Here is a 13,564-nt window from a genome sequence, read left to right as displayed (position 1 = left end):
GGACCCATCATAGAAGGGAGTTGTGAGAATTAAAAGAAACAGTGTTTTCAAAGGATTAGCACAGCACCTGGCTCAGGACTGCTCAAGCCCTAAGCTAATAGATAAACAGACTCACCAAGGAGAGGTGACAGATAAATAGTGCAGTTTCAGCTGCCAGTGTTCATACACTCCATTGGAATCACAGCAGCGTTAGGCACGGGGTGTTTTCAAAGTATGTTCATAAAATAAAAGTATTTAGGGTATAGATTGATATGTACTTTAAAACATACTGGAAAAAATAGTGACTTTATGGACTTTTCATCTTACAAAGTTATCTCTGTTTCTATTTTTTTCTCTACTATTACTTATGGTCACAGCTATAGACCAAAGAAAAGAAAAGAAAGGAAGTGTAATGTTTTATTATAAACAAACTGCGATTTCTTTTTTTTCTTTCTTTCTTTTTTTTTTTTTTGGAGACAGTTTGCCATGAATGTTCTACATCTTTGATTTAGCTTATTTCTGAATATAAATTCAGTAGCCAGGGCTCCCATATTTTAATTTACCTAGGATTGTGTCTATAAAAGCATGCAAGGCTGTCCCTGTCTCAGTGCCCATCTTCCATGGCCTATGCCTCAGGCAGAACTGTTGATCAATCAGATATGGTGCCATTGGACCAGAACAGCCAAGTGTGGCTCTGGGAACATTTAATGGAGCATACTCTGGAATTTTTTTTTTTTAAGTCTGATGACCAAGTATTAAAGGCAGTTTGTCTATTTTGCATGATTTTTACAGTAAATAACTTGACTGTAGTGGTGAGCCTCTGAAGTGACAGGAGACCCTGGGTGAGGTGAGTCTCCAGAGCAACCAGGGAGCATCTAGGGAAGCCCTTGTTTTGAGGGTTGTGGAGGACTGAGTTCTTTCTGAAAACTTTCACTCCTGCCGCCTCCAATGTCTCACGGGACTTCTTTCAGAGAAGCAGACTGCATATAAATGATTTTGATTTTCGTTTAGCGTAGTCTCATGCATGCTAGGATGTTTTATATCAAAAAATTGATGACAAGATGAAAATAATGTAGTTGAATTCCAGTTATGCTACCTGGGATTAAAACTAAGCTAATAGTTTGAAAAAGCAAACATTTGCCTTGATTCTTGCAAGCTCAGTAGCTGTCAGAGTTTCAGAAAGCCCTGTTCAGCAGAATCTTGTCTGCTACTGCAGCGTGCTGCTGTTTTACCTAGTGACAGCTACCTGCAGCCTCTGCTGGTAGCTAATGCTCAGGACCTCACTGGAGATGCAGCCCTGTCAGCTCCCCTCTCAAACACATGGATGTTGAGGTAGTGAGCAGTGATTCTGCTTTCAGTATATTGCTATTTACAGTTCTTTGAGAATTTGCGTGTGATGAATGTGTGTGTGTGTGTGTGTGTGTGTGTGTGTGTGTGTGTGTGTGTTTATATGAGCGAGAGGGAGGGAGGAGAAGGAGGGAGGGTCTGCTACATCTGGAAATGCTCAAAACTTGTTTGCATTTGGAAGAGAACAGTGTGTGGTGAAAGTAGAACTTTTTGAGGGGTGAGGTTCAAGTTAACTAATGATGGAGCATAATGTGAGGAAGCATAATGCTGTGAATTATTATTTGGCAAATGAACCTAGTGTAGGCATTAGCTGCCGCGGCCGTTTATAAAGTACCATGTGCAGGAAGCAGAGAGATAGGCTCCCCAGAACTTTCTCTGTAAACCCCCAGAATGCAGCCAGAGTACAGCCTTTAGCGTACCCAGTGAGGACTCTGCCCCCTAAGTTTTAGTTTGTTTGTTGTTTTCTCGGTGAATGTGTACCAGTGTCAAAAGAACCTTTAGAATCTTAAATACTTGTCTATCATTGTCAAGTTAGGTTGTAGTTCTTAAAGTTAGAACTTACTTAAACGAACCTTCTCTACTCTGAAATAAATTTTGATTTCTAATACAGCCGTGCCAAAGTAAGTTTTCCCAAGTAGAATTATTTTGTATTTAGGTCCATTGATAATGTTTAAAATAAAAATAAACTCCTAACAACCAAGGGTGGAGGCTGTCTAGATTTGTTCCTAGCTTTCTTTTTCATGGCTTTTCAGAAGTGTATCATATTATAAATACATTCAAAATGTTTTGCTCTGAGGATATGTAGCATTCCTGTAAAGGTTAAATCAATAAAAATGATTTGGCCACATTCCTCAGCCTGGCTGGAACAGGTAACCCGTTGTTTTGGGTACCCTTGAGCTCCTGGAGCAGATGACTATGGTGTAGCCAGGAACCGACTGGACTTGCCTTCTTGTGTAGAAGCATCAGCTTTAAATACCAAGATTTCCTTGCCTTCTAGAAACGGGTGCTTTTAGAGCAGCAGGCCCACAAGGGTGACTCAGTTATGTATTTTAAATGTATTAGAATTTTGGAGCCTTTCGGTCTCCTCAAGTGCTGAAGGTACACTGTAATCAATAAGGAAGAGGTATGGGCAGGGAAAGTGCAATGGTCAAGCCTTCCACAGGATTTAGAAACATGGTAGTAGTGTGATTAAAGGAATTATCACGTATTATGAGGATGAATTTAGATGTTAAATACTTCTTTTAGTCTTACCAGTTTAGAAGAAAATTCCGTACTCAGTGTATGACTGTGTTCAAATTAAAGCTTGCTTCTTAAACTGCTCAAGTCAATTTGTGTTAAAAGTGTATGTGTATTTTATTTTCAGAGTGATTTTGCATTATTTTTAAGTAGTTATATGCTCCCGTTTGTATTTTTATTGTTTATTTCAGATGCTCTGAGTATGAGTTTTCAGATCACATTATTTTTATAGCTACTTTTCAAAAGTTATCTTTCAAGTTAGAATAAATAAGGGCACATTTTCCCTCAGTGTTTCCTTTAAAGGAGGTAGCATTGATGGTATTAAGTATTTTTTATTAAAAAATTAGTGATCATATATCAGCATAAAAGGAAATAAATAGAAAACTTAAATTATAAGTTTTAGTGAAGTTTTACTATAGAAAATCTCTTCCTATCATATTTTAAAACATGTAATATAATTACTTTATAAATAAATACTTGGGACAAAATTTTGTGTTACATTGTTTGTAGGGGTACACAATTTAACTTTAAAGCCACGAAAATGGGTTGGATTCATCTCAATAAGAAATTTATTACCTCTATGAGACATTTAACCAATTAGTAAGTAATTTAATAATTTAAGACCAATAATTTGTTTTATTTAAAACTACTTAAGTTTTGTATAAGAAAATAAAAATAAAACTTGAATTCAGTGGGTGCTTTAAAACCTCCTAGGTACTTGTGATTGATAATTAAAATACATCTCCTCGTGCCTCTTTTTCAACTGCAGAGCACTCATCCTTTCTGTAATGTGCGTTTATAATGTGCATCAAGATTAAAATTCATTCAAGAGATTTCTGATTAATATCTACTTTAGATAATAAAGTTTAAGTAGATATGAGTAGTGAAGTTTTTAAAAATAAATTTTCTTCCTAAATTATAGAGACAGACAGCAATATAAGGTGTGTGTGTACGTTTCTATGTATTTAGTCATACTAAGTGTGAGATTAGAGAACTTTGTTAGAATCCTGGAGGTCAGGGAATATGAAGAAGTAGTTTCTGTTGTGAAATAATCAGCAAAAGTTGTATTACACTGAATTTCCTATTTATATTGCTTTACCAATACACTGCAATACAGTTTTTAAAGTAGTATCTGCCTGATTGTCTTATTAAATTTTGTGTGTGTGTGTGTGTGTGTGTGTGTGTGTGTGTGTGAAATTTAATTTTGAAAGAGTAGTAGCAAAATTTTAATGCTTTTCTTCCAAAAACCGAATCACATAAAAGATTTATAAGTTTCATGACAGTAAACCATACGTTTTACTAGGTTCTGTCAGTTGTCTACTGTTGAGGCACTGCTGTTCAGTGGGGTTTCTTAGACTTCTAACCCTCTGAGTGTCCAGGGCCTTACTCTCCGAAGCTCATGTCCCTTCATTCCCTCTTGTTTTATCTTGCTGGGGAAGGATCCCAGGACTCTGAACATATGGCCAGGGCTCCAGCCCTGATATACATTCATAGTTCAGTTCAAGGCTCATAGAAAACTGACTTACATAATGTGGATTGTTACCCTAAACAAGTTTTCTTTCTGTGTTATATATAGCTCTAGTATGGTAGAAGTCTAGGAAACAAAGAGTTGTTTTCTCCAAAAACAAAACAAAATACCCAACACAAAACAACCAAACTCTTTTAAAGCTGTATATAAAATATTTTCTAAGAGAAGAGAGTTTTTCCTTTTCCCTTTAGGACACTGTTTTCTAGTGGTGAGTCACAGTGATAAAGCCAAGGGTTGAACTACTAACTGTATAATGTGCATTGTTATATTGTATACAATATAATATAATATAATATAATATAATATAATATAATAAATATAATATAATATAATATAATAAATATAATATGACTGACGTAATAACCTGCTTTCTGCTTCAAAGTGCACTCAGGCTACTTAGATTTATTGAAACAATTCTAAATTAAATGTTGGAAATGATGAATTTCCAACATTTGTAAAAGAATATCACTTTTCACTTAAAGAATATCTTGGGAATTCAGTCTTAAGTTGAGAAATTCAGTACAGAAATTTAAAAGAAAATTGCAGTTGTTTAAAAACAGCAAAAATTAAAATCTAGTGTCTTAATTACTTACCCAGGTTACATGGGCAATGAGTTGATGTACAGAAGATGTATTTGTTTAGTGACTGCCAAGATGTCTATGAAATGGGATTGGCTGGTGTAAACTGTAATGACTCCTTTACTCGTTTTACTGATTGATATCAGCAACTTAGTGATTATTTGGGTTTATAATTAGAAAATAAGATCTTTGGAATTTATAAATATATTTATTGTTTTAATAGCACAGTTCTTCATTGATGCCTAGTCTCTATTTTGATTTTATAGATTGACATTTTACTGTAGTGTACAAAGTGTTGTCAGCATAGAAAATAGTTGTTTTCCAAGAAATACAAACAGTCCTTTCATTATATAGTTTACAGTTGTTGTTCTTGTTTTATAATCATTATTTCAAACTTCATAGTCACTAGTGCATGTGCATATATGTATGCCATGTATAAAAATTTTAAATCAGATGGATAGCTAAGAAGAAATTAAAGTTGAATATATGTGGCAGGGATTTTGTTTCCGTATAAAAATATGTCCATGTCCATATAAAGGTTGTGGAATACCACAACATTATTATTGTAATTCTTACAAAGAAAGAATGTTTGTGTGTGTGTGTGTGTGTGTGTGTGTGTGTGTGTGTGTGTGTATACATTCATACATACATACATACATACATACATACATACATACATACATATATATATATATGTTTTAAAACTTTATTGTTAATTGTTATTTGGTTTTGGTTAGCATTATTTTCTTTTTTTAATTTTTTCTTTTACTGAGCCACAAAATAAATTTAGTTCTGAGATAGCTGACCATAAGAAATACATAAATAATGGTTTGGCACAGTCAAGTCTCATGTAGTTTTAAGGGAGTTATAAATGTGTATTTAAGTTTTGGGAATTCTAATTTAATCTTTTATGTAGATATATGTTTGTAGTTGGTGATACAGGGCCCAACATTCTTTGTGTAGAAAAATTAATTTACTGAAAAGCAAGAATGATAAAATTAGTTTATTTGACTTTGCAGTCAAAATTAATTGTATTGCATATAATGTTTAGATCTACCTTATTAAGAATGTCACTAGTTTAATGTCACTCTGATGTATAACTTCTAAGAAGAAATGGCAGTAGAATTAGTAGCAGTCACAGTCTTTACAGTAGTTCTCAAAAATCATATTAAATGCATTCTGACAAGAGTATTAGCTTGGTAAATTTTCTAACATCTATGTAATAATTTTAACACTCTTAAACATTCTAGAAAATTACATTTCTGTTTGTATGTTAATAAATTATTTCTTCTAAACAATAGACTTAGAAAAAATGTAAACAAGGACATAACAGTTATTGTTTATTTTCATCAGTAACCCTCACATTATGTTTTTTGTTCCTTGGGTGTATATTGGACTGAAAAATTCCTATCATTTTAAGTTTGTGTTGCTGAAGGTTGAATTGTGGGCCTGTGCACATGAGGTAAATAATGTACTCCTGGGCTCCACCCCTAACCTCTAGATGCTGGATTTTTGAGTATTAATAACAATTTGGAATATTTATAGGAAGAGATTGAATAGCACACTCAACACATTTTTCTTTCTGTAGAAATATTAAGTACTTCCATAACAAGCAGTGTTTGAAGGAGTCTGAGCTCTATGGCTCATCTCATTTGCAGGCATTACAGTAAGTGCTACAGTTTCTATTTCTTAGTGGGAGAAAACACGCTTATTCTAAAGCTTATGAAAAAATAGGCTTTAGAATTAACTCCTGTTTAATAATAGCAAGAGCTTGAAATGTTTTATAGGGTGTTTCTTACATCCATTCAACAGTGTTGCAAATCTTGAATCCCATGACCTTAGTATGGGAAGGAAATTCCAAAGAGCTCCATGTAAGCTGAAGATACTCTAAGCAGTGTAATAAAGGGACATTTCAACTTGGCTGCTCTAGAGGTCTTAAAGAGTTATATGGTCTGTTATTTGTGTTTTCTGTTGAACGAACAAAAGTTTGTGGTTAACTGTGGTTAAAATTGTATGGAAACTCCCTTTGAATAAGGTATAGAGTTTCCTCATTTTATTTGGATTGTGACACATTAGTCAGTGAATACTTTTGTCCCTTTAAAATGACAAGAGGTTTTGTTGAGGTGTATATTATGCAGAAAACTTTATAAAGATTCATTTAAAACCATTACATTTTATACACTTGAGGTTATCATAATATTTTACTGATATTTATTTAGAAAATATCAAGTATTAAAGATTACTGTTATTTTTAATATAGGAGCTTAGTGCCAGTTTTGTTTTTGACTAATTTAAATCTTGAGTTAGAGTTATACAACTTTGTTCATTGGTGTAGGAGAGGGAAAAAATAATTCATTAAGGTACCTTTTTAGGAAGTCTCTGCCTAAACTAGCATTGGATTGGCCAGTGTACATTGAATTGCAGGTCTGGCCGGCTGTGAAAAACAGTCATGCATTGTCACAATTACAGTTTTAGCTTCTGTCACACGATTTCTTTCACCTTGAATTGATGGCATTTATTTGGCCACATCTATAATATTTTTGGAAAGACACTGCAGAGGTTTACCGTTTCAGTGAACCGTTTATACAAACATGTCTCCAAAGGCTTGGCTGATAGCGTTTGCAGTTTGAATGCTCAGGATGAATTTGTATAGCTCTCATGTTGACCTTGCCTGTCACACACCAGTGTCTTGCACAAGTATGAAGTCGGATGGTGCTGTGGTGTGGTAGGTGTAAGTGTGGAGAGGACTTTGAGATGTGCCCTTGTTCTGCAGTCAGTCTTCAAGTGCATGGGGGCTTCATTAATCATCGGAAATGCAGAAATAAAGAAGCCAGTCCCATTGGAGTTTAGATATGAATACTTACCTTTTCTTTTTTTAATATATGTATATAGTTGAGGTATTTGGGTAACCCCTAACCTTTTGCTTTAACAAGGAAGCACAGTATAAAAATATTACCACAGTTTGCACGAAAGCAGCTCCTGAGAGGTGGGGATAAAGCCCTCTAGATGAATATTTTTGAAAAAAATAGTTGTGATCCAGAATGTCTTAACTCTGCCCAATATAGTACTTCAGGACCACCAGTGTGTAAAATTGAAAGCACATGAGTTCTGAAGCACCAGAGAAGGTTGTAATTGATTAGAGCTGCTTGAAAGTATTGAAGTACAGTGAGATTTGATTTGTGAATGGTTCTATTCAATAAAGATTAATTCTGTGTTCGTGATAACATCTTAGTCCCGTCCATGAGTCAGCCCCCACCCCACAGTCTTCTCTTAATAAGCTGGAACATTTCTACCTTACAGAATTTGACTTAACACTGCTGACTGAAACAAGTCTGACCATCGGTGATTATTAGCTTTAAGGGTGTAATTGAATAAATTATTTTTATTTTACTAAAAGAATTAAAATATACTATAATGTAATTGTGTATATTTCATGCCTTGTTCCTAGAAAGTATCAGGAAGCTCACTCAGACTTAACTGATCCGATCTTTTTCTATAATTTCATTTATATTTCAAAACATCCTTATAATTTAAATTTGAAACCTGTATTAATTTTATAAAGTTGAATCATTTATTAGAATGGAAAGTAGTCTTTTTGGACACTACTTGGCAGTTTTAGTTTTTAATAAATATTAGAGTAGCCTTCAATGCTTGTTCTTTTTAATTTTTCTCTCTGGATTATTGAACTTAATCTCCATTATCTAGGAAACAAGTTACAAACCTTGGTCACTAGGGAATCTTGAAATTACAGAGTGATTGTTGTTGATAGAGACCACAACTTTTGTTTTGGAAATGACTGTTTACACGTTATGCTTAATCAGAGACTTTGGTCTGTTATAAGGAGACGATGTGGAAATGTGACCCTTCAGCTTACGTGATTTCACAAATGAGTCCGTAATGCTAAGATACTTGTTGAGTCAATCTTCTGTTTCAACAGGATTGATTCATATTAAGTAATGGCTTTGAGTAGCACAGATTGAAAGTCTTGATTAAAGTAGCAGAGATCAAGGACACTGGAACTCTCTTTTCATCTCTTCACTTGCTCTCTTGCATTCCCTCCCTCTGTTCCTCCCTCCCTCCCTTCTGCCCAGTGGTTGAGGTGAGATACTCAGTAAACGCATGCTTTGTCCCTTACCTAAACTTCCTTTAACCATTTTGAAAAATTGGCACGCATACTTAGGACATTGCACAGGTAGGTTGTTATGCCCAGCACTGAGATCGTAACCTTGAAGGGAGGTTTTAGCCCCACAGACATGGGACGGGGAGCATGTGACGTGATGATAACCTGGAACAACTGTCCACTCCGCACCTGTAATTAGTCTGGTGTAGGAGGCTCATTTTAAGTTCTCTAGCCTTTCCTAAGGTACTGTTTGGAGAAGGAGGAGGCAGGGAAACTGAGACTCACTTCCACAAGAGAAATTCTTCATGCTGTAGAAGATGGCCTTGATTTATCTCTTAAACTTGGTCAGATTTGGAAACTTTAGTGTACAGTAGTCATTAAGAGTGTCACCCCTACTCCTGTATGGTAGAGCAAGGACATTCTTTGTGACAGTTTTGCCTCCAGATCTGAAATGTTTCTTAGCTGTGTTTCTTGGCCGCCCCAAGTAATCCCTCCACGGAACAATAGCCTTAATGTAGGTTTTCTTGTTTCTCAGTGATACTAATACACCTCCTTTGTGAACTGTGCGTGTAATGTGGGTTTCCTGGGATACAGTGCAGTGTAGCTGCAGTTATTTTCTGCTTCCTTAAGATAGAACTTTTAAAAGTAATGCTTATGCTCACTATTGAGATTACCAACTGTTCTATGACTATTGCATTGCATATACTGTAACTGAGCTGACCTGATTTTGGTAGCTGTGGGAGTCATTATAGCAATTTCACTCATTTTAAAAATAAAAACCTGAAGTATATTCCTTTACCCTTTAAGAGACCCCCTTCCCTTTTTTAGGTTAAGTTATTTTTCTGACTTAAGCTAAGACAAGCCCTGTCCTAGGAGCCAGTTAAGATGTATGAAGGAGGAGGAGGAGAAGGAGGAGGAATGGGAACTCCAATCGCTAGTTTGAAAATTCTGCAGCTAAGGATTTATTTAAAAGCCAAAATGACAGCCTTAAAAATCTGCTGTGTAGTTGGGACATGTTGGATATCATGAAGAGAATCATGTAAGTGGACATTTTACTACACTCCCATGACAGCTGATGAGGATTGAACCCATTTACATCTCTGTATTAGCACTTGCTGAAAACTCAGGATTAAGAGACTGCATTATGTTTGTTTTGTTTTAAAAGTTCAGCATGATTTTGTCGGCATGGCTCTTTTAAATTTTTCAGGGTATCCTTGTGAAGTTTATTTTTCATGAGACTAAAAACGGTATTCATTTTGGTAGGTCTAAGAATGTGCTCAAAAGAATCTTAGAGGTTTCAGTGTTTGCTGTATGTTTGTAACAAGTCCTGTGTGGGAGCAATAGTGTGTAGATATAAAATTAAATTTAAAATTATTAGGAAAGTTCAGTTTCATGAACATTCAATGTCCTGAACACTGAAGCTCTTTTCAGACCGCTCTGATGTCCTGAGAATGCGTCTCTTCTAGTTGAATGTCTGATTCAGCCACAGAAAATTGTTTAGAAACAGGCTCATAGCGATATCTGAAGACAGTTTTAATCGTTAGAATTCTTTCAGGAGCAGCTGAAAGTGCTAACTTTCCTCCAGGTTTACTCCTGTGTCATACACCGTAGACCACAATGTTTCAATAATTCTGTGGTCTGCTATTTTGTAAAATTGCTTCCTTTTGGAAATTTGTTTCAATATAGGGAGCTGCCGAGTCAATAACTTAACAATACTTTGATTAATTCACATCCAGTTTTATTCTAGGGAAGTTCGTGGGAATATTAAGCTTTTACTGTTTTTAACATCCTCACTTCTGTTACACTGGAAAACATTTTGATTAACATGAGCTCATTTCATTTTGTCGATTTTAAGCCATTACCCTGAGAGTTAACATGCCAAGTGCAAATATTTACAGCAATTTCATTTTTCAATTTCTAGTGAGAGAAAATAGCATCATCATGATCTTTAACATGCTGTGACCTAGGAAAGCTCACAGCCCGGCTAAGTCTTGTACCTTCATGCTCAACAGGTTCACAGAGAAAAAGGACTTAAAATAAGGTAGCACTTACCCCAAAAGAAGTTTTGCTGACACGGTGTCACTGCGCTGAAGAGGCTGTTTGACGCCATAGTCCCTCCTTTTTTTTCCAGATAGAACTTGTGCCCTCTGTTGTAAATACTGCTTGCAGCCTTAAACTGAAAATACAAACCATACCCAGTCCCTGTTTTAGTTGTACAGTATGCCTGGAGTACATAGACTTTATATTTATTTTTTTCTGTCAAGAAATTATGTAGCTGGTAACATGTGAAAAGCAAGGAAACAAAACAAAAAGGAGTGAGCAAATCTTTGAAGGACCTACTATCACTGCATGGACTGTGGTTAGAGCACTCACTGACTCGGTTGGTCTCGGTGGCTGGTAGTGACCTGCAGAGATTAACCATTTAAACACCAGAGCCTTCTTGCTGTCCTCCTGGAGAAAGTTTGCACCGCACTTGTGGTTCTGTGGTTGTTTGTGAGGCGAATGAAGCATTCACACAATCCAAAAAAGCAAAAGCTTTAAAACTCCTATTTTTTTGCAAGCACTATTACTGGAGAGACAGAATCATGTGGTTTGTGACCTCACAGTACTCAAAGTAAAGTAGGACTGCCTACCACTGTGGCTTTCCCCCTTGCTCTCTCCCCTCCCTCTTTCTCAATCTTTCTCCTTTTCCCCTCCCCTCCCTTTCTCTTTTTCTTGTCCTCTCCCTTTCCTTCCTTCTGTCTCTTTACTTATGGGTATTTCTCTCTCTCTCTCTCTCTCTCTCTCTCTCTCTCTCTCTCTCTCTCTCTCTCTCTCTCTCTCTCTCTCCTTTCTCCTCCCTGCCTCCCTTTCTCCCTCTCTGACAAAAGGCTTGTGGTAAGGCCTTCCTGGCATTCAGAAGGGTTATAGCTTTTTAATTTTTGTGACTCATGAGGATTTGGATAGAATACAAATGCTGAAGGAGCCCACACTCCTGTAAGGTTAAGCATTTGGAGAGCAGAACTCTGCAGCTAAGGGTTTTCCCTCTGCCACCTCCCTACTCCCCCTTTTCCCCTCTGCTTTTTCTTCTCTTTTCTCTCCCCCTCCTCCTGTTCGTTCCTTCATTATTATGTCTATGGAAAAGTGAGCAAAATTGTCTCAGGCGAGTGTGTGGCATTCTGAACAACAGTGTTGCTTTGCAGTAATTCACATCTTGGGATTGTATCACTTGCAGGGCTGCTGCGGATTCCCCAGGGTGGCTGCTTCCTTCTTGCTTATCTTCCTAAGCTTGTGGATCTGTAACTCATTGTAAGAAAGTTTACCTCTCCAAAGGTCTGCTTGCAAACTCCTTGCCGGGATTGACTGTAATTGGCTGTCACAAAAGTGTTAGCCTGGGGATTCCTTTACAAATACTAAATCATGGCTGTGTAGTTGATTTTTTTATTAGGTGGCAGCTTTTACAATAAAGATTAAATGTAATTAGTATTGTTTATATTATTTTTACCATCATCCCATGGTCACTTTGAAGATCTTAAAAAAACAAATGTGAAAAATTGCAGAATACAGTTTGTTGGAACAATGTTAGTTTTCTGTATGGATTTTATCTTTCAAAGAAATGGTTTGTATAATTCCTTAGTCAGCTTGGACAGTGACTGCAATAAGACTTTGGTTTGCAGCCCTGCATATATAATGAAATATTCAGTAATTTCCATAGCTCAGAATAGAGCGGGTTAACAAACTGTATTTTTTTGTTTATAATGGAAGCTTTGAAATAAATTACAAAATGCTGTGTGTAGTAAGGAATAATGCTCGCAGACAGGGTATGTTAGTCGTCTCGATTTGCTAATTCTGATTCAGAAGAAAATTGAAACCATCTTTGGGAAACTATCTCTTCTTTTGCCCTCTTGGACATGTATGTCTAGAGCTCATTTTCTTATTAGGATGATTATATATCATAGGCAGTGAATTTCACATTTATGAATAGAGCTTCCTGTTTTCATCAGTTGGGAACGATGGAGGATTTTTCAACAAACATTATAAAGGCGAGCACACCAATTTCCTAGGCATTTTTTGCCATTTATCCACGCCACTCTGAATTTGCATGTTAGATTCCGTCCTAGTGTGATGGTAACTAGGAGTGGCGTGGAACAGATGACTGTGGTGGTGGGTGGGGACACAGAAGGACAGATAATTATTTGAGGTGCACAATGGCGGTAAAAGGGGGCCACTCGAAGGCTGATAGAAGTAAAATATCCTTGTGTCTGTCCACCCAGCATAGCTCGTTATCTGCTTTTGCTTCCTGTTAGCTACAATTATTTATGAAATCATGTTTATAAGATTTTTTTTACATTTTTCTACATATACTGGATAGATATGGGAATGATTTTTAACCCCTTATTTTTCAAGTGTCTAGGTGCTTTTTAAAAATTTTTTTAGAATAAACTTTTAATGACAAAACCACAGAAATACATTCTGTTGCTTGATTTTGAGGCTAGACTCATGTTTTACTGTAAAACAGATCTTACACTGAAGTTTTCATTTAGGGTCATTATTCATGCAGAGGAGAAAAAGTTACTCTATTATCCTCTTTCATAAATAAAGTGTGCCAGTGTGATCTTTATCTCTATTATCCAAAGTAAATAAAAGGAGGGTTTTGTCCATATAATTTGTGGTGTTTCTGAACTTAGTTCCATATGTACATGGAATAGCAGCATTTGGCAGTGGAAGATGTTTGGGTACTTGCTTTAGGATAGTAAGCAAATGCTTTTCTTTTAGAGTGCCCAGGTCTTTTAAGTC

The 13,564-nt window shown here is 36.0% G+C and overlaps 2 protein-coding genes across 5 annotated transcripts in view; one reads left to right on the top strand and one right to left on the bottom strand.

Annotated features, from left to right (window-relative positions):
* RUNX2 (RUNX family transcription factor 2) overlaps positions 1-10,913 on the bottom strand; it is a gene marked incomplete at both ends in the record, with an annotated part of 201,627 nt that extends 190,714 nt beyond the window's left edge. Inside the window, one exon of one of the 2 annotated variants that reach the window (XM_080917249.1) lies at positions 10,841-10,913. In XM_080917249.1, coding sequence (XP_080773375.1) covers positions 10,841-10,898 — 58 coding nt within the window. The remainder of the gene's footprint in view (positions 1-10,840) is intronic. The other variant, XM_080917250.1, reaches the window with a different exon arrangement.
* The window catches only part of SUPT3H (SPT3 homolog, SAGA and STAGA complex component), a 322,329-nt gene that overhangs the window by 27,745 nt on the left and 281,020 nt on the right, over positions 1-13,564 (top strand). The gene's annotated exons all lie outside the window — the stretch shown is intronic.

The sequence above is a fragment of the Micromys minutus genome, assembly GCF_963924665.1.
Source record: "Micromys minutus genome assembly, chromosome: 5".
NCBI lineage: Eukaryota > Metazoa > Chordata > Mammalia > Rodentia > Muridae > Micromys > Micromys minutus.
The sequence above is the reverse complement of the archived record's forward strand: the minus strand, read 5'-3'. Positions and strand labels throughout refer to the sequence as shown.